At 37.7% G+C, this 27,952-nt stretch overlaps 1 protein-coding gene across 3 annotated transcripts in view; it reads left to right on the top strand.

The window, feature by feature from the left end:
• The window catches only part of chm (CHM Rab escort protein), a 108,959-nt gene that overhangs the window by 16,953 nt on the left and 64,054 nt on the right, over nt 1–27,952 (top strand). The window contains exons 2-8 of one of the 3 annotated variants that reach the window (XM_060832214.1): nt 4,009–4,075; nt 12,756–12,828; nt 13,827–13,872; nt 17,822–17,943; nt 20,261–20,702; nt 21,938–22,054; nt 26,311–26,431. In XM_060832214.1, coding sequence (XP_060688197.1) covers nt 4,009–4,075; nt 12,756–12,828; nt 13,827–13,872; nt 17,822–17,943; nt 20,261–20,702; nt 21,938–22,054; nt 26,311–26,431 — 988 coding nt within the window. Of the gene's footprint in view, nt 1–4,008; nt 4,076–12,755; nt 12,829–13,826; nt 13,873–17,798; nt 17,944–20,260; nt 20,703–21,937; nt 22,055–26,310; nt 26,432–27,952 lie in introns of those variants that run through there. The other 2 variants (XM_060832215.1, XM_060832216.1) reach the window with 2 other exon arrangements.

Genomic DNA, 27,952 nt, shown 5'->3' on the forward strand with positions numbered 1-27,952 from the left:
ATTGAAAAGCAGACATCTCAGGATTACTCCAACTTCTATGTACTTGTAAACATAGAAACTGGAGAACTGAACAATTGAATGCATGGCTAGAAAACTGGTGTATGAGGGGTGAATCAGCATTGAGGCTGTTTCTGGGGCAAGTGGGATCAGTATGAGCTTGGCAGGACTGGGGTTGACATCTTGGCAGGAAGATTACTTGTGCTGTTGGGGAGGGAATGTGAGAGGGAGCACAGATTTGAGCAAGACAACTAATCGATATGGTGGATCGGGCAAATACATTAAAAAAAATGACAATAGACACGCAATGGCTAGTATTTAAAGAAATAACACAATGTCTACAAAATGTAAGCATTCCTTCAGGCACAGATGCTCAAAGAGATGGATGAATCAACCTTTGTTAACAAAATCTAGTTAAGGATTGCAGTTGATCAAAGCAAGTGGCTTGTAAGAATACAAGAAACAGTAGTAAGATTCAGGATTGGGAGAAATTTATAACCCAGCAAAGGATCTGATGAAACGAAGAAATGAATGCAAATTAACAGAGAACATAAAGGCAGACTGTAATAGCTTCATTATGTATACGCAGAGGTAAAATTGGATCAATTTTGTTTGGGGACAGGAGAATTTGTGGAAAATCGAGAAATGGTGGAGAAAGTAAATTTTGTATATGTCTTAATGGACGAAGATACAAAAAAATCAGTCACATACTAGGAAATCAAGGGATTTGTGTAACTGAAGAGCAAAAAGAAATTGGGATGAATAAAAGGATGTACATGAAGAATGTGTTGGATTGAAAGATGTAAAATCTCCTGGATTAGATGATTGGTTACCTATCTTGATTCAATAGATTCTGAAGAAGTTTCTGCAGACTGGACGTGGCAATTGTAATCCTGTGATGTTAAGAATAGAAGGAATGTTGGGAAATTCAGACCTTGTTAGCTTGAGGTCTGTAGTACGGAAAATGTTAGAATCTCAAAAGGATGTGGTAACTGAACACTTAGAAAATAATAGTAAAACAGGGCAGAATCAGGATGGATTTATGGAAGGGAAATGATATTTGAGAAACCTATCAGATGTTTTGGAAGATGTTCATTGTGAGGTTTGTAAAGGAGATCCGGTGGATACAGTGTATTTGAATATTTTTTTGATAAGGTAACCTCAAAGGACGTTATTAAATTTCAAGTACATGACATCGGGTGTGAATTAGTACGGATAGAAAATAAGTCAATAGAAAGCAGAGAGTTGGCATAAGCGCATCATTCTCAGAATTGCAGGCTGTTACTAATGGGTACTGCAAGATCAGTAATAGGTCCACAGCTGTTTATAATCTATGTAAATTAAGTATATAATTTGGATTGCGAATCATCTATAATATTTCCTAATTTGTTAATGGCAGCAAACTAGCGGGAAATGTGAGTTTTTTTTTGAGAAGGATGCAAGGAGTCATCAAGAAGACTTGGACAGGTAAGTGAATGGGCTAGTATCTGGCAGATGAACCGTAATGTAAATTAGTGTAATATTATTCACTTAGATAGTTAACTAACAGGCAGAATATTTCTTATGTATTGAGAAGTGCAGATATCTGGGTTTATGCTTAATATTTTGGTCTTGACTTAGAATTCAGCATGCATGTAGGTTACAAATATTGCTCTGGAATTATAGATAAAAATACCACTGGATTGTCAATATCAGGTTACACACAGGTTTTCTTCTCAAACAAACTTAAGATGGGCACTGAACTAAAACACATTCTCGCGTTATAACTGATTTTCTTCTCCTTTTATATTTGTTCCTCCACCAGTTGTTTTGTATTTCGTGTTTAATCTCAGCAGTGCGCAGCAACATTCACTCAAATCTTGCTTTTCCTTTCTGTAACCCAGGTGACCTTTGAGCTGTATAAACCTAAATGTAAATGCAAACATTTCTTGTGAGGTGCATTTCTGTTTCAATCTAGCATACTTCTAACTTTTGACAATGCATGTTGATGCACATACTCAGTGTATTACTACAGAATCACCTGTAGACATGCAATTTCAGAAAGATCATTGAGTTTTTATTAATAATTGATCAATATGCCCAGTAAATTGTACACTAGGTTTCTCCAATGACAGTTTTACCTTAATGGTTTAACAATATTTGTATTTCATGTGATTATGAAACTGTTCTCCTGTGCAATGCCTATCGGTGTCAGCAAATATGAGGCTGGATTGAGAATTTGCTCTCTTTGAACTGTCAAATGGAATGCAAATTTAATAATGTAATCAAGTCTGTATCAGCAAATTAACGCAGCATGAGTAACAATACCTATAATAGTTATGGCAATGGTTCTCTCGTTGCATAATTTCATTTTAGTCTCATTTAGTTATCCTTGGTTTGCAGTACAATCACAACACTAGTGTATTTTGAATTGGCGTATTTTTTGGCTGCAGTGGGACAAAACCGATTTGTAATTTAGCAGCATTAATTTTAAGAGAATTGAATTGAACTGTGAACACTTAAGATCAGCACTAACCTTCCAAGTATTTTGTCAGAGGATTTGCTTTCCAACCTATTTCATTACTACTCTGATTATTTCTAAGAATACCTATCAGCAAATATGTACTAAATCATGCATGCAACTTCTGTCTTTTAGAAAAGAGACATGCTAAGTTAAATATGTTCTTGACCAGATATGTAAAATTATAGAATATAGTAGATCAAGCTGAAAGGGTGAGAGAGAGGCATTAAACCACAAAGGTCATTATCCAAAAACATTTGATCTGTTTTCACAATGCTGATCCCATTTCCATTGCTGAACAATCAGGAGTAGCTGAAGGTGGATGTCTTACAATGTGTCAATAGGTCAGACCTGGACAGTAGCAAATGCTGACAGCCAAGAGTCAGTTTGAATCCTATCAGCAGCAGCACAGACTTAGACTGCCCCAGTATTAACAAGCATAGTAGCTCTCAAAGCACTTACTTTATGTTGCATAAAATTGACTCTTTCATTTGTTTGATGTTGTCTACAGAGAATTGAAAGGACCTCCTGTTGAACTCTTTAACTAATGTCCTAGCTTATTTGAAGTAAACACAGTAAAGGAAGTGAACTACAATAAACAAAAAGTTCTGTAACTCCAGCTGTTATTGTCATACCCTTGGATTTTGATTGTAATAAGAGTAAAAAAGAATTTTGAGCAAGATAAGTTCAATTTTCAACCTACAGCATGCAATATTTGACATTTTCTTGACCTCTGAATCTGATTTGTCTCCTATTCCTTCATTATATTTGTATTTATTCCACACGTTTTATCACAAACAATTTTACTCAGTCTTTCATTTTAACCATTTAGATTGAAAAGGTTGGATGATTAATTCAAATAAGCTTGATGCGATGCAGGGCAGTCAAGACGTGTATTAAAAAGGATGTTTAAGTGTCCTTTTGCTTTCAGTGAATAGAAATGTCATCAATCTATGCTTATGAATACAGAATGAACCAGTGTGTTCAATGCTGTATGATGGAAATGTTAAAAGGCCAAACCTTCCTACATTGTATCTTCCTTTGGAAAAGGAAGATACTGGGTCCAGTTGTCAAAGAGGCAAACTTTAAACACTGAAAATGTAAGTCGACTATAGCTAATCATCATATGGTTTTCCAAATGCTGTGTTGCCACTTCCTTAATATATTTCAGCATTTCCTCTAATTGTAAGGCAAAGGAGGATTTTTTTTTATCACTCTCCTCCTTTTGAAAAGGGGTTTTATAAATCTGCTATATTGTTGGACTCTTCAAAAATCAATGAGTAGTGCTGTGCTGTCCCATCTTGTGCTTTGCTGTTTGAATGATCATCAGCTGAAATGACTTCCAAAAACTTGCTTCCAACCTCTCTGTGCAGAAACAAATTAGGTCACAAGTTGAATATAATTTAAATTTGACAGATTACTTTAAGGCTAGAGTATTCACAGGAATATATCTAGTTTCTGTATTCTATATTTGAGCAATGGAATGCCTTTTAAATTTACTTCTATTGCAGGTCTGCAAGAGTCCATTATTGCAGCTGCTTGTTCTCGAATTGGCCAGAGAGTTCTTCATGTTGACAGGTAAGCTACAGTATTTTGCAGTTTGGAAGGAAACCAGTCACTGCGTTCCTGCTGTCAGTCTGTGATCAATTATCAAAGCTGTGTCCTTGTCTGTAAAAATACTACTACCTCGACTTGAATCATTTTATGTTCTGCAACCTTTTATTGAACATTGTGTAAAATGGATTTATTCTACTGCTCCAGTACTTATGTTGGTAAACCGAAATGAGATGCTATAATCACAGTTGCATATTTTGTTTTACTTCATTTCCAAATTTGAGTTTCTTTATACTTTTAACGTAAGTTAATATTTTTATTACTGTTTTGTTTCACAAATGATGTGTTTCGAGGCTTTTATTCCATGAAGTGCAATTCATTCTCATTCATTCTAAATCTGGAAATTCATATTAAAGGGAGTTGAAAGAAAGTACTGAATCAGTGATTGATTGATTGATTGTTTTGGTTTCTCAACTGAACCTTCTGAACTAAGAAATGGTGATTAAAAGTGACTCAGCCATATGTATATCGTTTGGTTGCTATTTTGTTATAGTCAGATGTGAAAGGCATTTTTGACTGTCTCCATCCTTTTGTTCCAATCCATATTTTCATAAGCAGATGCGTGGTAGAGGCAAGACTAACAAGAAATAGTAAATCTATTCTATTTGGTTTCCAAATTACTTGTGAAGAAATGAGAAATAGTCAAATGGAAGATGAGATTGAACAGTCAACATACCCTTTTATGCGTCACGAGTAATTTTAAATATGGGCTGAATTTTTCTCTTCGTGGCAACCAAGTTACTCCTGCCTTTGTCGTATTTGTAATTTCACAGCTTCTTGGGATCTTGCAGTGACAGTGACTCAGTGGTTGGTATTGCTACCAGTGCCAGGGACCCGGGTTCGATTCCCACTTCGGGCGACTTTGCACATTCACCCTGTGTCTGTGGGTTTCCTCCGGGTGCTCTGGTTTCCTCTCTCAGTCCAAAGATGTGCAGGTCAGGTGAATCGTCTATACTAAATTGCCTATAGTGTTAAGTCCATTACTCAGGGATAAATATAGGATAAGGGAATGGGTGTGGATGGGTTACGTTGAGTGTTGGTGTGGACTTGTTGGGCTGAAGGGCCTGATTCCATACCGTAGGGATTCTAATCTTATTGTCATTTTGAGAGTAGTTTTGGTATGGCGCTCTCTACAGGGGAATTTTCCACCTGTGTAAGCTACTTAAGCATCTGTGTTAGTTGTTAGTCAGATTAAAAATTTGGTTTAAAATCACCACAGACTTATCATTAGGAAATGTGTGACCGTTTAATTCGATGTCAAATCAGGTAGAGAATGTAAATTATAGAAGGAAAGATTGGATTTAAAATAGAGGTGAGATAAAGCAAAATGTATTTCCTAATTAAAAGTGTGCATCTCAAAGTTTTTATTCCAAATGGTGATTTTGGCAGTAATTTAAGACTCACTGTTAAAAAAAATTTACTTAAACTGAAAATGTTATCCTAATGTCTTTTCCACATGCATATAGTGGGTATGTAGTAGTATCACGTGAGCCAACCCATATCAGTGTAAACTGTAGCTTCTATTATCTTGGGGGCGGCACGGTGGCACAGTGGTTAGCACTGCTGCCTCACAGCACCAGAGACCCGGGTTCAATTCCCGACTCAGGCGACTGACTGTGTGGAGTTTGCACTTTCTCCCCGTGTCTGTGTGGGTTTCCTCCGGGTGCTCCGGTTTCCTCCCACAGTCCAAAGATGTGCGAGTCAGGTGAATTGGCCATGCTAAATTGCCCGTAGTGTTAGGTAAGGGGTAAATGTAAGGGTATGGGTGGGTTGCGCTTTGGCGGGTCGGTGTGGACTTGTTGGGCCGAAGGGCCTGTTTCCACACTGTCAGTCTAAGTCTAAACGATCAAGGCAACTCTGACAACAACTTCCTGAGTTACACATCTTCAATTAGAGGAAGTTGAAGTCTGACCTACGCTTCAACAATAATAGTGAGCACATTGCCATCAATTCGCAGTGGAATCTGGCCCACAGTAATTATTTGTATATAAATTTCATATTTTAAGGTCTGAATAAATTCTGAATTTTAGTTTTGACTAAAATTCTTATATGAAAAAAATTGAGCCATTAAAATGACTAAAATAAATATGGAGCAAAAAGCTTTGGAATATTGAAACTATTTATTTGATTTGTATTCAAGAGGTAAAAATTAGGTTAAAGGTTTACTTTGTCAAGATGTCACCTTGGAAATGCATCTCAAGGTGCTTGGAAGGCCTGCCAATTTAAGATTAGTAGGAAAAATTTCAATCTCAGTGGTTCTGGAAACTGACAGATATCTGATTGGAGAATAAGATGATTCAGCTGTGGAAGTGCATTGTTTCACTTGAAGGACAAATCAAAAATGATAGGAAGTTTCTGAAAACATGTCTTTTCCTGCTTTTTGAAGCTTTTTATAGTAATGTATTTCAAGAACACCTAACCTGTATTTTTAAAATCAACCATTCCAATCTCTTGATTTTAACAATTGTAGTACCCTCAACTGAAGATACTTATTATTCTCGTTTGCAGGTATTGAGGAAAGCTAGGGAGCAAAGAAAAAAAAAAGGATGAAGGTGTTAGGGGTTGCAACTTTGCTCAGGAAGTTAATATTGCACTGGGGATGAATGATGTAGTGGAGAAACCAACACCTTTGTAAAAACTTGGATAGAATAAAAAGGATAAAATAATGCCTAGTGTGTTAGTTGGGTAAAAACATCATAAACAGATTTGTCAGAAGAAAACCAGCCCTAATGGACTTTCTGGAGGCAAGGTTGTGGTAATAAATCTCTTCACTAGAAAAATACCTAATGTAGTAAAAGGGCGCACAAGTGATTTTTCAAAAGGAATGTGAATTCGAGGATAAGCAAATAAAGTTTATGGTTCAAAGTTTGTGAGAAGATTTGTAGTGTGGGTGCTCGTTGTTGTGGTTCTGTTCGCCGAGCTGGGAATTTGTGTTGCAGACGTTTCGTCCCCTATCCAGGTGACATCCTCAGTGCTTGGGAGCCTCCTGTGAAGTGCTTCTATGATCTTTCCTTCTGCATTTGCTGGAGCGCTTCACAGATGCACTTCACAGGAGGCTCCCAAGCACTAAGGATGTCACCTAGACAGGGAACGAAATGTCTGCAACACAAATTCAAAGCTCGGTGAGCAGAACCACAACAAAGTTTATGGTAAAAGAAGTAGATACGTCACTCAAACCAAATAGTGTGAATTCTAGGCTACTAGTGAAAATTTCAGAAGTTCTGGCCACAACTTTCCAATCCGCTTCGAATATGTGGATAGTGTCAAACCACTGAAGCATTGAAATGTTATAAATCAACATTTATAAATCATATAAATCAAAATGTTATAAACCTTTGAAAAAGATTTGAAGAGGGATGAAGCCAGAAATTGCAGACTGGTCGACTTAACGTTTTGTGGTGGGGAAACTTGGAGATAGTGGCAGTGGGATCGGTGAATATATGTCATAAATAGAAGGTGACAGGTAAAAGAAACCAAGCTAAAGTGGGGAAACATTGTGTCTATACAATAAGTCATTGTAAAATAGGCTGCTTCAAAAGATCGTGGAAAGAATTCCAGGAGTGATGTTCAAAATAATTGTTGAAATAACAACTTGTTTGTGTATTCCTTCTGCATTCATTGTGTCTATGTTTTCAGTTCTGACGTATGAAGATTCTCAAGATGGTGCAAATCACATAGCATTGGAGAACTTTTTCATCCCTCTTGGGAAACTGGTTTTGTTGCTTTGGGAATAATATTAATTTCAGCTCTGGTTGTCTTTTGTGTGTCGGTTTCATGAAGCTTGGTCAACCTGAATTGGTCAGCTTATGCCTATGCCCATTTAAAATTTGTTTTTGCTCCTTTTTTGAAACTATTTCGATCCATTAACTCAGATGGCAAAATTCGAGGTCAGTACTCCATATTTTCTTATTTTAAAGCTACAGAATCTTAAAAGTGACTTAATTCACATCCTAATAATTGTGTGTTTGTTTGTGCAGGTGCTTTCAAATTTTGTGCAAACAAAAGATGATTTAACTTTAGAATTTATTATTCATCATGTGAAGCAGGTGGAGCTGTAGAATCAGGGTGTACTTTGGGGAGATGGTGAGGATCCTGAGGTGGTTGATCTTTTGTATAGGCACAAAATTAAGAATGCCAATCATTGAGAAGCTCAGGAAAAGCGCAACAACTGAAAGAGTGGAAGACACTGTTTCAGCCATTTAAAATGGACCCAATATGGTGCCATTATTTCAGAGCAGAATGGTCAGCAGAGGGAGCTAAATATTGCGGCAAGATACCATTTTCAGCAATTCTGCAAATTCAAACATACAGTAAAAGAAGACAGCCAGAATAAGTTTGCAGCAATTGCAGAGGACAGAAAATCAAAAGTAGAGATTGAAGCTGAAGGTTTCCTAAACAAAATAAAAGATCTCAATAATTGTACTCTGCAGAACTGGAAGACAGATTTTGTGCAGGAGGTGAAACTTGAGACATGGGCTGGTTTCACTTTCTTAGAGGATCATTGGATTGACTTAAAGAAATCTATATTCAACTATCCAGGTTAAAATTGCAGCGACCAGGAGATGCAAACTTCAAAGTCAAGGACCAGATCACCAGAACTCTTGGACACAGGCAAAAAAAAAAGTAATGCAACTTTGAACACCTTGAGAACCAGCAAATATCTCTGAGCATGCATTTGTATAGAAAATTGGTAGTAACACAATGACAGTGGAACAATGTTTTATTAATGAATTTACTAACTGGTTTGGGGTTTGAGAAAGCTGAAGTGAGAATATGTTGCTCTGCTTCCCATATTTTTAAATGCATCTACTTGTTTACATCTTTTGACATAATTTGATATGCTGCATCAAAGTATAATTTCATCCATTATCAAGCTGACAAAATGGTATTCAGGACTAGTGATTGGTTTGGGGACTATCAACAGATTTTGTGCTAACCTGACACAGCTAAACATAGTGATTCAAAGGAAATGCATCCAATGTCTTCTGGATGACAGTCTTGTGCCAATCCCACTATCTGATAAATACACTTTTACCAAGAATCCAAGTTGCTCACAACATACATTCATGTCTTTCAATTGGTATTGTTCTAACCAACTTCCGTTAGACATATCCTCTCCGCTAGAAATCTTTTAACATGCAGTGTCCGATATCTTAGAAGGCAAAGGGGTATTCATTTTTTTACGTGGACAACATGCTCATCCACAGTGTTATCAGAGAAGTGCAAGACCACTGAATTCACAATGTTTTAAGAATATGTGTACAGGTAGACCTCTCTTTGAATAGGAAGTGAAGAAAAATCACTACAAGAATCTTAATTTTTGCTACATAAATATAACTTATGAAGGTTGACTCCAGAATACCAAGATAGGTCAAGAATATCCAGAGTCCAAGTGTGTGGAGACTTGGTATAGTCAAGCAGGTGGTCCCAAATCTATCTGCAATCAACAAGCCTTTTATGAGACCTAGTGATAAGGCGTCAGCAATAATATTGGAGTGTTAACAAGTCCTTACTTTCTCCTAGCTCTTGCTAAGAGACAGCATAGACCCAGTTGGCTGAATTGCAAATCCTCTACTGCATGTTCGTACAATTCTGTGAATTTGATTGCTATAGCAGAAGTTAAATAGTGCTTAAATTAAATTGATTTGTGAATTCTTATCTGTATTCATTATTTGCTAAAGCTAAATTGTCACTTGGTACTGATCTTGTCGAAAAGTGCAATTAGCCTGTGAAATGTTGAGAAATACAAAGCTTTTATCTTGGTGCAGCTGATTTGAATTATTCTTCCACTGTTATATCAAGCTTCTCTTTTTTCTTTCTTGTTCCTGCTTTTGGGGAAGAGTGTTCTGAAATAATCCCATTTCTCCCCCTCGAAGTTGTAATAGTCTACTTTCATGAATGTAGCTGGAGATGCACTGATCTTGTATGAGCATTTAGTATATTTCTATCAAATTCATCTGTCTGTTTTATGGAGTTAACTATTTTAAATGAAGAGCTCTGTTAAACTAGTGAGAAATACAGGGTTACTGTCTGACTTCATAACACCATTTGCAGCTTATTTCCAGCAGAAACATAGATCATACAATCTGAAAAAGTAAATCTTCTAAGCACTGGGGCTAAAATAATCAAGAGTTAATGAAGTGCTTAATTTGATTTATACAATATCTCATTATGTAATTGGGTTTCTAAGGATTTTACTCAGTGGATGGAATGAAAGTAGAGTTTGCAGCTGGAATAATTCCCTCTAAATAGAAAATCAATTGGGGCTTTTGTCTTTCAGTAGTACTGTCCCTACTTCTGAGTCAGGAGTGCTGCTGAGATATCAACATCTTTTCAATAGATTGATTTTGAAAAATAACTAATAAAATTTATCCTCTTGCTGTGCTTACGCCTTGCTTGGTTGAGATGGATTACTGATTTAATCTTGATTTATTGTTTTAACTCCCAAAAGTGAGTGTGTTTTAGATGGCATAAAGTTGGGAGCAATCCAAATCTCAGAACACATACAAGTAGTTTTAGGACGCGAGCCGGTTCAAGATGGTAGCAGAGTAGGACTTCTGTGCTGGAGCGTGTCCGCTTCAACTGCTCTTTTTCTTACTTTTTTCCCCCTCTTTCCTTTTGTTAACTTACTTACCTTGTCCTGAGCTTGCAATGCATCGGCAAGTTGAGCGATCTTCAGCCGGGCCAGGGTGCAGAGGAGAGTGAGAGTGAGTCCTTACTTTTCCAGAGTAAGCAGCAGACCTGGAGTCAGTGGTTGCTACATCTGCCGAAGTAGTGCCAACAAGTCAAGCCCAGTGGTGAAAGATGGCACCTGAGGATCAGTGACTTTGGTTGGGTCCAGTACTTGCAGTGGTGAAGCAGAGGCAGAGGGCATCATAGTAGCATTGAGGTTGGCCCAGTGCAGAAAGATGCAACTCTGACATTGGTGGGTCCAGCACAGGAGGCAGCATGGTGGTGGCAAAGCAGCAACGGACCAGCGGTAAAGATGGCACCTGAGGATTGGCGACTATGGTGGCAAATGGTTGGTGCAGACATCATTGATGATGAGCTGGCTCAGGACTGATGGAACCTCTTCAAGCCATATCTTTCTTTCTTTTCTTTTTACATGATTCAAATTGGCGCTGTTTGAATTGAATTGAATTTATTGTCATATGTACTGAGTGAAAAGTTTTGTCTTGCAAGCAATACAGGCAGATCAGAGTTAAGTAGCATAGATAAGTAAATAATGGCAAAAACAAAAACACAGGTACAGGCGAATATGAAGACTTTGTGAGTCCATTCAGTATTCTAGCAAGGTGTTTCAAAACCGGCAGTACATGTGTTCGGGCTTTTGTACCTTCTCCCTGATGGTAGAAATTGTAGAAAAGCATTACCAGGGTGGGATGGATCTTTTGAGAATGCTGGCGGCCTTTCCTCGACAGCGGGACTGGTAGATGGATTTTATAGATGGGAGGTTAGCCTTTGTGATTGTCCGGGCCGAGTTCACCCATCTCTCTAACCGTCTCCGATCTTGAATGGTATAGTTGCCATACCTGGTAGCGACACATCCCGACAAAATGCTCTCTGTGGCGCACCTATAAAAGTTGGCAAGGGTTTTCACTATCATGCCACATTTCCTCAGCTGACTGAGGAAGAAAAGATGTTGTTGGGCCTTTGTAACCAGTGCATCCGCATGAAGAGTCCAAGAAAGCTTGTTGTGGATGACCAGTCCCAGGAGCTTGACATTCTCCACTCGTTCCACCTCTGCGCTGTTGATGTGTAGGGGAGCATGAGTAACATCCTGCCGAAAGTCAATAATATCCATGGTTTTGCCGGCATTGAGAGCTAGGTTGTTCTCAGTGCACCATTTTACCAGGTCTTCCATCTCCCGCCTAGTTTGTTTCGTCACCATCTGAGATTCGACTGACTATGGTGGTGTCATCAGCGAAGTTGTAAATGGCATTAATATGGTATTTGGCAATGCAGTCATGGTAATAGTGAGTAGAGTGGAGGCTGAGTACGTACCCCTGGGGGGCTCCAGTATTGTGTTGGTGAGGATGAAATATTGTCCCCAGTTTTCACTGATTTTGGCTTGCGGGTCAGGAGACTGAGGATCCAGTTGCAGAGTTTTTTTTCATTTTTTTTGTGTTTTAAAGCACAAGTGACAGTAAAATCAAAATTTAAAACGTGGACAATCAATGTCGTCTCATGAAGTAGGCTGCCATTTGAAAAATTTAGAATAGCGTTACTTTCCTTATTGTAATTGACCACTTGAAATTTAAATATGGCTCATTGTGTTTTCTGAGAATTTAAGAAACTTTCAACTAAGCCTCAGTGATGCTATGGATCAGAAGGTAAATGTCTCTCCTTTTTTACCAGCCATTAATTGCAGATGCTTTTGTTTTGACCGCACAAAGGTATTTAATAATACCATATGCTGTCACTGTTTAAATGGATCGAAGACTAATGGCTTGTGCAATGATGTACCTAATTATTTGAATTAAGCACACCTTTTACATAGTTCAACCAAACTGTCAGACTGACGAGTCAATGTGACCACACGAGGAGTAACAGAATGCAGATTTTAAAATTTCAAATCTAAAGTATCTTGAAAGAATTGGTGTCTTAAACTTTGTTGTTAATGAATATTTTGGATTCTATGCAGGAGGAATTATTATGGAGGCACCTGGGCAAGTTTCAGCTTTTCTGGATTATTGTCTTGGATCAAAGAATGCAAAGTAAGTCATGTTTTATTTGGAAGCTTGTGTGAAATATCGCAGTAAACAACTTAGTAGTTGCACTTTCTTGAATTAGGTGAACTTGAGTGTACGTTCTGGCTATTAAACTATTTATACATAAAGTATTCACTTCATCAAGAAAAACATTTTCTCATGTGATCACTGATTAAAACAGTATTCTGGTGCTGTGGGACATTAAAGTACATTTTAGATTGTCTGCCTGATATTTTTGTATCCTTTTACAAAAACCAGTAGTGTTGAAGTTCTTGCTTTTCCATATTTTTACTCAGTTACACTTGCTATTTCCTATCCAGAATATACTTTTAAGTCTAGGTCATTCACAAAATGAATCCATGCAGCTGCCCTAAGTTAGTGTACCAACATGCTGTCTGCGAAATTTCAGGGTGTAGTCCTGCTTGCTTTTTCAGAAACTCTGTGCTTTTAAATCACCAGGTGATATTGCCATGAATGCTACTTATCTCTTAATCAGGGAATGACATTAGATCCATTGTGCAGGAGCATAAAATTTGTCTGCTGCACACTGCTGTTGTTTTTCTGAGAACTGGAGTTGGATGCAGTTCAGGCTGAAAAAGCAAGTGGGACCACACCCTGAAATTTCTCAGACAACATATTGGTATACTAAAGGCAGCTTTAAAGCTCTGAAGAGATTTTGTTCAAGGTAACCCTTCCCTAAAAGTAGTCAAGGAGGAAAATGTGGCACTTTTGGATTTTTTTTTGTTCAGGGAGCTGACCATCATTGTGATGGAACCATTTGTCCTGAAATTATGCCCATCCCTAGATTCTGTAGGAGAATACCTGTCAGAACTTTAGAATCCTAAATGTTTTGGTGTGATCACCACTCATTTTTCTAAACTCCACAGAGAATAAGGCCAGCTTACTCACCCCTGTTACCATTGGATAATCCTGATTTCATACAATAACCCTGTCTTCTCGGGCTAATCTGTTAACCTTTTTACTGTATTTATTTCCAACGCAAGTGTATCCTTCCTTAACTATGGAGACAAGCTGCACACAGTATACCAGGTATGATCTGAGCAAAACTGTGTACAATTGTAGCAAAGCTTTCTTATTCTTGTACTCCTTAGCAATAAAGATGTTTGGTTTCCCAACTGCTTGTTTTACCTATGTGCCAATTGTTTGTTCTTTATGTGTGAACACACCCAGTCTCTTCAAATATCAAAAATATGCACATTTCACTTCACTCCTTTTTTAAAAAAATCTTATGAGCAAAATCAATTACCTCACACCTCTCTCATTTATACTCCATCTACCACCTTGTTGCCCGCTCGTAATCTGTCACTATCTCTTTGCAGTCTCAGTTCATCTGTTGGCTTACATTCACATCAGCTTGGCACCATCAGCAAATTTCGATATCTTATTTTTCTTTATCAAAATCATTAATATAGTTTGAAAACAACTGATGTCCCAACACCAATCCTTGTGGTATTCCAGGAATCAGAGCCTGCCAACTTGAAAATGCAGCACAAGCTAATTCAGAAGTATGTGGTCTAAGAGTTATGACCGCCTCCCAGAAGATTGAGGAAAGAACATTCGTGAACCAGATTTATTTGCAATATTCAAATGTTTTTTTACCTAGTTGCATTGGGCTAGCTTTTTATTCCAACATTTTGGTGAAACCAGAATTCAATATCTGCCATGGTGGGATTCAAACTTTTGTCTCCAGAACATTTTCCTGGGATTCTGGATGACTAATCCAGTGACATTGCCACTAGACCTCCACCTCCTCCCAACATATTTCAAATCAGAAGTGGTATGGGACTTGGAGGGGAATTGATGTGTGGTGGGGTTCCACAAATCTGCTGTCATTGAATCTTTTTAGATACTAGAGGATTGATGGTTTTGTTGAAGGTATGCTGCAAGTGCTGTAACCTCATGAATTCCTTCTGTGAATTCCTTTGGCTCCAACATGCTGCTCAACTGTCTTGTTTGATAATGTTTGCCTTCTCATCTTGTAGTTTATTTGTAGAACATGAACACAGCGAAGATAAACTTTACTTTTTTCACGCTCATCATTGATCTCAGATCTAGTCTGTTTGTGGGTACTGCTGTAACTGGGAATTGTGAATAGCAGTGCAGACTGCTCAAATCAGTATTCCTTCAGGATACAATGCAGTAATTATCTGACTACTGACTCTTCAAAATTTCCAGTCATCTGATCAAACAGCTTTCTCAATTTCAAGAATTTTCCCTCACCCTCTGTCATCAAAACAACAGTTATACTTAATTCTTATAAATAAGTTTCAAATGTACCACAACTGGCAAACTTGTTAATCCAAAACTTTTAAGTCCAAATTATTATGTAATGAAGTGTCTATCACTGTCACCATTTCCAAACTGCATGTATTCTGTCTTCCTCTGGTGTTGATTTACAAGTCTCTGTTTTTAAATGCTTCAACATCTAATTCAGCTCAACTGTTGAGTTTTGCCTTACTGTTTGTCTCCTGCTTTGTCTACTGTGTTGATGTTCATTGAGATTTTTTGAAATGATGGTATAAGATTGACTTAGGTTCAGTTTAGAGTGAAAATCATACAGTATGGAAACACCCTTTGGTCCAACCAGTCCATGCTGACCATAAACCCAAATTAAAGTAGTGCTACCTGCCTGCGTTTAGCCCATATCCCTTCAAACATTTCTTAGTCATGTACCTGCCCAAATATCTTTTAAACGTTGTAACTGTACTGATGTCCACCACTGTTTTAAAAAAAAATCAATTGTCCCTCATTTCTTTTTAAAATCTCCTGTCTCACCTTAAAAATACGCCCCCTGCTCTTGAAATCCCCCACAGTAGGGAAAAGGCACCTACTATTCATCTCATACCACTGCCATGTGAAGCTCATTCTTTAAATGACCCAGCCATGGCAGTTCTGAGTTCCTTCCAAAGTCCCTTTTATGTAAAATGAAAAGCCTTCAAATGTGCTTATTGCTCTCTGTTCTGTAACAATTCAGTATTTTTCCTTTCATGTATTCTATAAAATGTTACGGTTGGGCTGAAAGGAGATTACAAATTGATTGCCACAAAATGATTTCATGGCAATGCTAACTCTGATCCAACTCATTTGTGCCAATGGTGTAAGTGTCAGTACTCCAGTATACATGTGCACTAAAGTGGTAGTCTCCCACAGAATTTGTACAGATCATTACAAGACATAGAAGTTTACATTTGAAGTAAGTAGTTTTGTGACAAATTAGTGGTTCACTTTATATTGAGCATGCAATATTAATCTATTACCCAATTTTTTTCCCCTTTCTACCGAAGTGGGAGAGGAGAGAAGAATGAAAGAAAAGTGATTTACAAAAGAAGTGTGAAAAATTGAACTAATTGTTCTTCGGCTACAAGCCAATAAATTGGAGTTTATCACATCTTCTATTGGCTTTTGTTTTCTTTGCTATATTTTGCTGAGAGCAGCCATGACAGTGCAACACTAGAGTTTCCAGGCTATTGTCATTCCGGTAACATTTTAGTGGCTATCGAAATTGGAATATCTGCTAACTTGGTCATACGTTATCTGGCAACATTTTAAGCTGCAAACATTGATTCTGCTGTTGAGTGGCAATATGAAAAGAATGCATTATAATCTCCTGAGCTGAAAAGTCAACTTTGCCACATATGTTAATGTGACATGTATGCTATTTCTTTGCTACCTGTCCTAGTCTTCAGCTGGGTGACCTTTTTCTTGTTACATTTCTATGATGCACACTGCAATATTATATTATACTTAATGTAACAATAGAAGTGTATTTTTGTGCACTTCCTGTTGGTAGTATTCGGCATTGTGAAAATGTCTGTTCCAGTTCTGCGAAACATAAATTAACACGTGGAATTTTATTTAAGATTAGCTGCAATGTATTCTGAATATATGAACAAAACTTTTTAATGTTTATTTTTAAATTTGTTTAATTTAATAAGTGAAAGTTATTGGATCTCTAGCTTAAAAAATTGGCAAGTGGAGTTAATTTTAGTTCCTGTCACTGACCATTCAAAAGAATGACCTCCAGATGATGCATCTGTGCAACAGTAATGGCAATGTGCAACAATAATGGCAATATGCCCAAGACACACACTGCTGATATCTTTAGCAATAATGGTTCCTTTTTGTTCATGACTAAAGTGTGTGTGTGTGTGTGTGTGTGTGTGTGTGTGTATATATATCCTCTTGACCTCCTTGTATTCATACTAAAACACACATTTTGCCTTTATTAAAATATTATATTAAAATTACATGCTCTTGATACTTTTCAATGCGAATCCAAGGGAATTTACATTGAAAAAAGAGAACACTTTTATTTTGGAAGGTCAACGTGAACCATTTCTACAAAAGCTAGCAATTTTGGCACTGATTTAAAAAAGTTAATGTTTATGCTTGTGTCTATCCATATATTTTAATTCCTCATACTTTTAAAGCCTTGTGATATGAAAATGATCTAAAATTGAATATTATGGCATGATTTTACATTTTTTGATTGAAATGCTTTACTCAACTTTTACTTAACTTTTACTTGTAAAAGGAATAACCATATTAGAGATCACATGACATACTGAAAGCTTTCAAGCATTGGCATTTTAGACATGACATCTTTACTATTAGTTATCAGCAGTACCTTTTTTTTGCTTGTGTTTATCAATACATTTCAATTCCTCAATCTGCCTCACAGCGCCAGAGACCTGGGTTCAAATCCCAACTCGGGCGACTGACTGTGTGGAGTTTGCACATTCTCCCCGTGTCTGCGTGGGTTTCCTCTGGATGCTCCGGTTTCCTCCCATAGTCCAAAGAATGTGCAGGTCAGGTGAAGTGGCCATGCTAAATTGCCCGTAGTGTTAGGTAAAGGGGTAAATGTAGGGGAATGGGTGGGTTGCGCTTTGGCGGGTCGGTGTGGACTTGTTGGGCCGAAGGGCCTGTTTCCACACTGTAAGTAATCTAATCATTAGTTTGATTTTCAACCCTACATCAGGAACACACTACTGACACAACAGAAGCTGATTGGAAAGATAAGATACTAGAAGGAGAAGATGCCATTCAACTTGGTCTGGTCGATAAATCTATTGAGAATTTGGAAGTCTTCTGCTATGCAAGGTGTGTTTTTCAAATGTTATGTTTTTCATTCATAGATTTCAGTCCACTAATTAGTATGCGAATGTCTCTCTGGTAGACAGAGATTTTCGCTGCAAGCACGAGTGTGAAATTTTGTTTCAGAGAGACCTTGAAGATGTGGAATAGTGCACACAATTTACCAAAAAAAGAATTCCCTCCGGTTTACAGCTGAAAGATCAGGAGAAGCAGAGGGATGAAATTGCTAAAATTCAGCCTCTATATTTAGAAAATAACATGGCTAAAATGCCAATATAGTAAAAGATGTTTTTGTAATCAGGAAGTAACCTTTGCCTGCATTGAGCTCAGCCAATTTAACTTGCTCATAATTTTCCTTAACATTCTGGGTGCTCACACCTGTGTGCTTGCAGTTATAAGCCTGAAGGAATTCATTCTGCTGTGGTAAATTGCAGCCATAGATGCACAATTATCAGAATATCTCTGATACCTCTTCCTGCTTTGCTGGAGAGCTAACAAAGTACCAATGAGTTCTCTGAAGTCCATGTCAGCATGTTGTTTTCTGAAGTGGTGAAGATAGTTATAATAGTTGCTGGGGACTTTTTAATAAACCTTTTGAGCTACTTTTGCAGCTTTGAATACTATAATGTAAAGCTGATTTGAAATTGAAGCTTGCTATTGTTGTACCCTTTATACTTAGTAACTTGATTTTCAAGTTCACGTTTTAGGCATTGTTATCTCACCGGGTAAGATATGATTTGTATCTATGTATACAACCTGTACACATACCTATCTGGAAAGTCAGCCAAAGCTTTTGCATCAGCATATTGTTCATCAGAGTCTAGATGTGCAATCTTTCCCTATTAGTAAACACTTCTGTTTCTCCTTTTGTTGTTTTATGAGTTTTTTTTATCCTTTCTAAAAATGTGTACAAGAAGTTTTAGCCCAGGTATTTTGCTGTGTTGACATGATGCTTTCTTATTAGAGAGACAGTGGTAAGCACAAGTTGTGGTTGGTATGATTTCCAGGTTAAAAATCTGGGTCTCAAGCATGTGCATGGTTAAGGACACAGGTTTCTGCTTCTGGGAAACCATCTATATAAAATGGCTTTATGCTGTGGGCGCAAGATAAATGTCTTGAGCACAACTCCACCGTTAGTGATCTGCTACTCTTTAATCCAGCCATGACTTCTTAAAGTAAGTCTTGCACTCCTTTAGTTTGAGGCTGTTTGATTTCACTTGCACTTCTTTGGCTGCTGGTCTAAATCCAGGAGTCGATTGTTCAATGCTCCTTTTTTAAAAAAAACTTTTTCACTTATGATACGCCATTGTCTAAATCAAAACCAATTTTTTAAAAAGTTTGACTTGTTCTGCCTGCAAAGTTCTTGATCATATTAGTACATTTTGATGAGCTTGAAGCCATATTGTGCCTTTTGAGCTAAACTTAATTATGTTTACTGATCTCCCACGCTCATGTCAATATGAAAATAAAATTCTGCAATCAGTCCTGGCATGTTTTTGTTGATAATCCAAATTACATCATGTTTGTTATATTTCATAAGATCTCATCTCCAAGAAAAATAAGAGTAGGCAATGTATGCCATTATTTTATGCATCAATTGACCAAGAAATTTATCATGAAGTCGAAGGTTTTTTCTCCTGGGCAGTGAATATCTTGGTGAATCAATATCTGGTGACTTTAAATTCTTGATCCTAATTGTGCCCTGTTTGTATATTTTCATTAGAATATCTTCTAGAGGATGGATGTAACATGAAATTCTGCTTTGGCATATTCCTGCATGCAAGATGTTGAATTATATTTTTGATTTTGTTGTCTGTCTTATTTTTGTACCTGGAAAATAAATTTGCACTTTGTCTGTGCTTCGCTTTCCAATATCTCATCCAATGCTTGACGCTTGTGGAGCTTTTAGAATTACTTGTTGAATATATGAAGTTACCTACTGTATATCTTCCATTGTCAAGATGAACTGTAGGGGAGGGGAGTGGGGAGCTTCTGCTGTTGTCTTTGTTTTGTGATGTGACGTTTGGAGGCAGTCTCAGCTCAGTGGCTCGCTGAAAAGTTTTATGAAGATCACCAGAATTATATGTCAGACTTTCAACCATTGTACTTCATCCCTTCAGTACAGTATCAGATTTAATTTTTTTCTGGAATTTCACTATTATCATACACCATTCCACGTTGAGAAGAATTTCCTTATCAGTTCTAATTACCTTTTACTGTTTTGAACCTGTGTACAAACACCATAATCACTAAAATGAAGGATAAGGATCACAAAGTGTGTATTGTGGTATTTCTGATTTGTATTTTCTTTTACATTTGATAGCACAACGACAGACGAAGATGTTACAGAAGTAGGATCTCTTGAAAATAAGCAATCAAATATGGATTCTAACACTGGAGCAGCGAATGCAGGAATGAAAAATCAAGATGAGAGAAATCAAACACACACAATTCTAAGCAGTGGTGATGCAGAATCTCCTCTAGAAAACAAAGATTCCTCACACTCTAAGGAGGAAGTTTCTACTGAGAAAATTGAATCAGAGGACAAACCATGTTCTTGTAATATTCCTTCATCTGTAGCCACTGAAATATCTCTGGACACAAAAGGGATCGCTGATGGTATAGCTACAATTGAAGTGGAAACTGGCAATGTAAACCAATCTATTGATACCTCTGATCAACAAGTGAAGAAAGAAGAAAAAATAACAACTTATTCACAAATTGTAAAGAATGGCAGGAAATTTAACATCGACTTGACCTCCAAGGTAGCAATTTGATTTTGCCCACTAATTGTTCATGGCGTTCACACAAATTTCCTAATTCAGCTTATAATTAAAAATAAGACTTGAGATTTGTTGGGTTTGCTCGTAAGCAGAGAGTTTGTGTTCTTATTGCTTTTCCTCTGTTGTCCTTCTGAACCGTCAGTGTTCTCTTTATTGGTGGGAAGAAAGAAAGACATAGTCTTACAGCACGGAAACAGACCCTTCGGTTCAACCAGTCCATACCAAACATAATCACAAACTAAACTCGTCCCACTTGTCTGTTCCTGGCCCATTTCACTCCATACCTTTCCTAATTCATATCTATCCAAATGTTTTTTCATCTTTGTAATTGTACCCACATCCATCACTTTCTCAGGAAATTCATTCCACGTGCAAACCACCCGCTGTGTTTAAAAAAAAATTTGCTTCTTATATCTTTTTGAAATCTCTCTCCACTCAACTTAAAAGTGTGGTCCCTAGTCTTAAAATCCCCCATCCTAGGGAAAAGAATGCAACTACTAACTCTACCTATACCTCTCATTATTTTATAAACTTCTGTCAGATCGCCTCTCGTCCTCCTACACTCAAGTGAAAAAAATCCCAGCCTATCCAGCCTTTTGTTATAATTATCAAGCCCTCCATACCTGGCAATGTCCTGGTAAATCTGAATCCTCTCCAGCTTGATAATATCCTTCCTATAACTGGGTGACCAGAACTGGTCACAGTATTGCCCAAGAGGCTTCACCAATGTCCTCAACACCCTCAACATAACATCTCAACTCCTTTTACTCAAGGGACTGAGCAATGAAGGCAGGCATGCAAATGCCTTTTTTAACGTCCATGTTTTTTTATCTTTGAAGTTTGCATCGCAACTAAACATGCAAAAGTATTTGTTTTCTATTTCGAGATTTCTAATCTCCTTTATTTATAATCCTGTAAAAGTGAAGGATCAGCAAAGGAGTTTGAATGTTTCTTGATGTGAAATACATTTTGTGACCTGTATAAACCTTAATATGAATAAGCTATATCTTGATTTGAAAGAACAGCAAATTCTTCAATGTTATAATGCTGTAAATACATAAATGTGATTTCTCTATTAAGTTGTTTGTTTTGGTATAAATTTTGGCATGATGAAAAAAATACCCTATAACTTGATGCAGTATCTGACCATTACAGTGATCTGAAAACCAGAGTTTCAAGCCTGGCTAACTGTAACCAGTATATTTGTGTTCTTCCAGTTTCTGTATTCCTGTGGCTCCTTGGTCAACCTTCTTATCAAATCCAATGTCAGTCGGTATGCAGAATTCAAAAATATTACCAGGATACTTACTTTTCAAGGAGGAAAGGTTGAACAGGTATTCGATCATTTCTCTTAATTGTTTCTCGCAATTAATAGACTCTGGGTGAGATGCAGTCAAATGCATGAACCCCAGTGCATTCTTTAAAATCTAGAGTGCCTTAAGTTTTAGGATGAAGGTGGATCTGTGTCATTGCCTTGTGGATTGTATTGCAAGTATTTTAGCTGCACGATATGGAAAAAAAACTGAAGTATAGAAGGTAACAAGTCATCGAGCACAACTTTGCATGTGTATTTAATCGAAATAAATACAAACTTTGGATTATAAATTTGGAGAGGGTTTCTTTTGACTACCATATTTGGGCCTCACTGCACAGTTTTCTTTATAGCAAATGTGAATGCTATGCTTTTACTAACAAAATAGCAAAATATCTAACTTGTATTTAGATTATCTCTCTTCTTTTGTGTCCCACTTATGTTTTCAGGCATTGCTTGAATTTAATGCTTTTTTAAAAGCAAGCAGTCATGTTTTGATTCATAGCTGCTGAATTATAAGGGACAGAGGGGGAATGTAGATTTTTATGCTTATTTGCCATCTGCATATTCTCATACTTCCAGAGAATTATGTATCTGATCTCAGTGTCTTCTTGTTCACCCATATCTTTAAGAATCTTTCCATTGTATGTGTATTTGCTTTCTCAATTTTTGCTTCCCCAAAATTTATTACCATTTGGTTTGTCAAGTCAAATTTCACATGCCAGTTTTAAACCCATTATCATAAAAATTCTTGCATCATGCTAAACTTTCCTATCCTCCTCCTTGCTCATTGGTGTCGTTGACCTGTGCGCTCTCTGCCCATGTTGAAGTCATTTATTTATAAAGACTGAGAATACATGTGATTAGAAGTTGAAAGGCAATTAAAGAAAGAGAAGCACTGTTAAGAGAGATGTGACATAGGGAGCAAATATAGAAGGCATGCAGCAATAGGTGGGTGCACATAACTTCTTAATTTGGGTTCCTTTTTGCTGTTGAGTATCTGATTTTATTTCTGAGGTTCATGCAACTATTCATCAAAATGCTCAGAAATGTTAATTTAGCTAGTGCAACTGTAATTAATAGCCCATAAACTGTTGAAGTATTTATAGCTGACACATAACCCCAAATAGCTCTCAAACCCACAAAGTAACAATGAAGGCTCTACCTCAGCATAAGTAGAGAAGAAGCAATGCATGAAATAAGCTTTTCTCATGGCATTGCCTGATGAGAGCTTTTGTTCATCACCAACACTCTGTTTTCCCTTGCTGTTTTCATAGTTGAATTGCTACTTTTATCTGAAAAGTGAATTACATTTTTGCAGATCTTTGCATTTTATTAAATCTAGAATTGAATATTTTCAATTGGCTGAAATATTTGTAAGTCTTTAGGAACTTTTTAATGCATTGGAAGAATCATAGTTCATGGTGTTCTTCAGGATTATATTGTTATGAGCAAAATGATGAGTTAGATATTAAAACATTGACACAGCTAGCTTCCAGAAAGTATTACGTTTTGACTAAAATAAGGGCTGATGTGACAAAAAGAAAAAAGTTGTTATCTCTTTGCAATATCTGTACATGATGTTTAGTCTCAATCATAGTATTTCAACTCAATTGCCTTACCCCCTAAATAATCAAAGTTCCACATTGTGGAAATAACAGTTATAAGTCCTTTATTTTGTTCCATGTTTTTTGGTGCTGCATCTATATAATTCTGCCATCTGTGATTTGAAAACTTATTTTGACTTGAGGTTCCTTTATATCCAGCATATAACCTCGGCTAGTAGACACCAGGAATAAAAGAAAAATGTGCTGTGTTGTTTTATTTTGCTGGTTGAGACACTTTTTTTTGCCAGTGAACTTTTTTTTGCATAAAATATTTTGTCAATATAATTTGTCATAAATAAAACTAACAAGTCATTGTAGCCAAAGCCTAAAGTGAGGTGCTGATGTTTCTGGGTTTTTTAATCTGAATATGTACTGAGTGGATATTTTATTTTTTTCTTCCTTTTGCAGAAGCTTTATTGTGCTTTAATTTTGTCAGTTGATTGCAATGTCTTCTCACTTTTTGCCTCCAGTCCACACCGACCCTCCAAAGACTAACCTACCCAGTCCCATTCCCTTACCCTATCATCCTAGATTTACCCCTGCCTAATGCCCCTAACCTACACATCCCTGAATGCTATGGATGATTTAGCATGGCCAATTCACCTTACCTGCATATCTTTGGATTGTGAGGGGAAACTGGAGCACCTAGAGCAAACCCACACAGACACTGGGAGAATATGCCAATTCCACACAGTTCACCCATGGCTGGAATTGAACCCGGGTCCATAGCGCTGTGAGGCAGCAGTGCGAACCACTGATCCACCATGCCACCCTGATTCTTACACAGAAGAATCTTAGATTGTATATACCAGATCTCTGCAGCCAAGATATGTTATGAATGCATTGTTTTATGGTCTGAACAGAAATAATAACTCAGGTTTTCTGATGATCAGACAGTAGTTACTCCAGTCACTGAGCAATACCTCAATGCTTGGACCTATCCAATTTAAATGATTTGAATGGATCTCATGGAATTAAGTAACTAACCATTCAGGGAAGATTAGACTGTTAAATATCTTAACTCCTATTCAACTGACTTGCCCGGAAACCAGCACCCCCAACTGTACCTCTCCCAGACTCCAGACTCCTATTCCCAGTTCCTGACTGACGTCCTTTCCATTCCCCCGGGTCCCATCACATACATGCATACATACACATGCATGCACGCACACACATGCTTCCCACCCCAACCACCACCCCACAAAAGCGATCGACCTCTGTCTCCCCTGCACCTCTGAGACCTACTTCCTTTATCCCAACCTCCAGGCCCAACCTGACTTTTTTGTTTGGTCTGACTTCCACAGGAAGTGAAATCCCACTCTAAATCCAACCTAGTCTAAATACTGGATCACTTACTGTCCCCTTACCCATTTGGTGCACTATCTCTGCTCAACTGGCACTCAACCTGCCCAACATCTGACCAGCATGAGAGTGCCACTCCTCAGAAATCAGGCTCAACATTGTTAATGAATTTGTTGATAACTTCAGAAATAGAGGCTGGTGCAGGCAGTTGTTGACACTCAATAGTGTAGAAAATAATTAATGTGAATGTAAGGTTTCTTATTTTGATTACCAAGCTAGCCCTTTCTAGCAACTGTGATTAAGCTACTGGGCGCTGACCATTTTAAACTACATTAGATTTAGTTGAGCGATGAATAATTATTGCACAGGTGATGATTTTTAAAATTGAGATTTTGCTTTACCATTAGTGGTGCAGGAATGTGGATGATGCAGTAGAAAAGAGCACCTTCATAATTGCAACTACTTTTGAGTATTATCCAAACAATATAGTCTTGGAAATGGTTGAATTGTGATTTTTGACTTCAAATCTGCCCAGCATATGACTGACATAGCTTATTTGATGAGTCAGACTTCAATTATAAATTAGGCACATCATGGATATTTCTCCTAATAGGGCATCAGGATAGGTTCAGTTTGTTGTCAGCACCTGATTGTTCCCAAAATTAACATAATTGAATGATATAAAATATTTCTCTCTTTTTCTGATTGATTGAAAGGAAAATCCATCAAAATGTCAGAATTAACCATAACTAAAAATTTAAACCACGAAGAATTACTTACTGCTGCACTTCATTTTTAGAATTAAATTCACAGAACAGTCCATAAAATTGTGATGAATTAGCAACATTGTAGTAATTTCCTTGAGTGGTTCACTTAAAAATTATTGAACTTTGCTGAGTTGCAAAGCAAATTGTACGTATATTAGTCATCTGAACCTACAAAGGTACCTTGTTTAGCAATTTTGTATTTTTTTTTATTAGATGTAGATATTCAATTTTTAGGCATGAGGTAAATAATTAGGGCTCACTAAGGACTACTTTGCTGCATTGATGTACTGTGTATGTCCATCAAAGGCAAAGGAGTTACAGGAGTTTTGTTTACTATTTTGTTTGAAATGCAGGTTAATTTTTTAGCCCATTACTTTTGAAACCTGTTTACAAGGTCTGCTTGTTAGAGTGATAACTATTTTAAGATATCCTAGGAACCGAAAATAACCTTCATACCAAAAGGAGGTTATGGTTAATTGTTTTGTGTTCAGGAAAAAAAATCCATGTTGCTGGTATTTTCAAGAACTGATCAGTTACATTTTTGTTGTATTCTTCAAAAGTTAAAATTTATTGTCCCTTTTAAATTTTCCCATCATTCTTAGGTACCGTGTTCCCGAGCAGATGTGTTTGCCAGCAAACAACTCACTATGGTGGAGAAACGAATGCTGATGAAATTTCTTACATTCTGTTTGGAATATGAGCAACACCCAGATGAATACCTAGGTACTGTACTTTTATGGCTTAGGCCATGCTGTATTTCCAAGCTTCTGCCATTGTGTTTGAGGAACTGTGCGCTCACTGCAGACCCACTTTTATCCGCATATCCCCTGCTATTTTGTATACTGATCCCCAACTTTTGAAAAAAATCCGTGATTTATAGTATATTGAAATACATAGTTTCATGTTGCTAACTTCCATGTTCAAATATATTTTATTGATAGTCTGTTTCCTATTAGAACTTTTCAGTGTATATGTGTGTCAACTTTTTTTCACAAGGTGTGTTAAATAGGGCTTTCTGATGCTGTGTAATATCATAGTTAATTTTTCACATTGTAGTCCTGCATTAATGGCAGTTGTTTTTGTTAAGTTAATCCTTAGATTTTGGCATCTCCAAGAAAACTATTCTGTCTGGTTCTTTTCTTGTTTTCTTTCTCTCTCTGCCTGTTTCTGGGTGAAGCAACTGAGGAAGTTTTCAAGTCATGTGCTATGATTCCATAGCCAACGCTGTTACAGCACTGAAATTTTTGAAACAGGAGAATGGATGTTGCGGGCATGAGTCCTGAAGATTCTCCTGCTCTTTGGATGCTGCCTGACCTGCTGCGCTTTTCCAGCAACACATTTTCAGCTCTGATTCTCCAGCATCTACAGTCCTCACTTTCTCCTCGAATATTTTAACCTACTGCGAATCCTCTTGCAAGGATGCCTTCCCTGAAGAAGCTCTTTCCAGCATCTGCAGTCCTCACTTTCTCCTCTGAAATTTTTAAAAGCCAGGAGAAGCTAAATTATAAAACCTAACAGTCTCAGATACATAGGAGAAAGCGAGGACTGTAGATGCCGAAGATCAGAGTTGAGAGTGTGGTGCTGGAAAAGCACAGTAGGTCAGACAACATCTGAGGAGCAGGAGAATCGACGTTTCGGACATAGGCCCTTTGTCAGGAACGAGGCTTGTGGGTCGGGGCTCAGAGATAAATGGGAGGGGGACGGGGTTGGGGAGGTAACAGGGAACGTGATAGGTGGATGAAGGCAAAGGAGATGGTGATAAGTCAGAGGGGGTAGGGATGGACTGGTCCGGAGGGTGGTGCCGTGTTAGAGGTTTGGGACTGGGATAACATGGGGGAAAGGGAAATGAGCAAGCTATTAAAATCCACATTTGTCCTGCGTGGTTGCAAGGTTCCAAGGCAGAATATGAGGCATTCCTGCTCCAGGCGTTGGGTGGTAACAGTTTAGCAGTGGAGGTGGCCCTGGAGCTGCATGTCATTGAAGGAGTGGGAGGGGGAGTTGAAGTGTTCAGTTATATGGTGGTGGAGTTGGTGGGTGTGGGTTTCCCAGAGATCTCTGAAATGGTCCGCAAGAAGGTGTCCTGTCCCCCCGATGTAAAGGAGACCACACTGGGTGCAATGGATGCAGTAGATGACATTGGTAGAGGTACAAGTACATTTCTGAAGGATGTGGAAGGATCCTTTGGGGCCTTGGATGGAGGTGAGGGGAGTGGTGTGGGCACAGGCTTTGCACTTCCTACAGTGG

The sequence above is a fragment of the Hemiscyllium ocellatum genome, chromosome 11, assembly GCF_020745735.1.
Source record: "Hemiscyllium ocellatum isolate sHemOce1 chromosome 11, sHemOce1.pat.X.cur, whole genome shotgun sequence".
In the NCBI taxonomy this organism is placed as follows: domain Eukaryota; kingdom Metazoa; phylum Chordata; class Chondrichthyes; order Orectolobiformes; family Hemiscylliidae; genus Hemiscyllium; species Hemiscyllium ocellatum.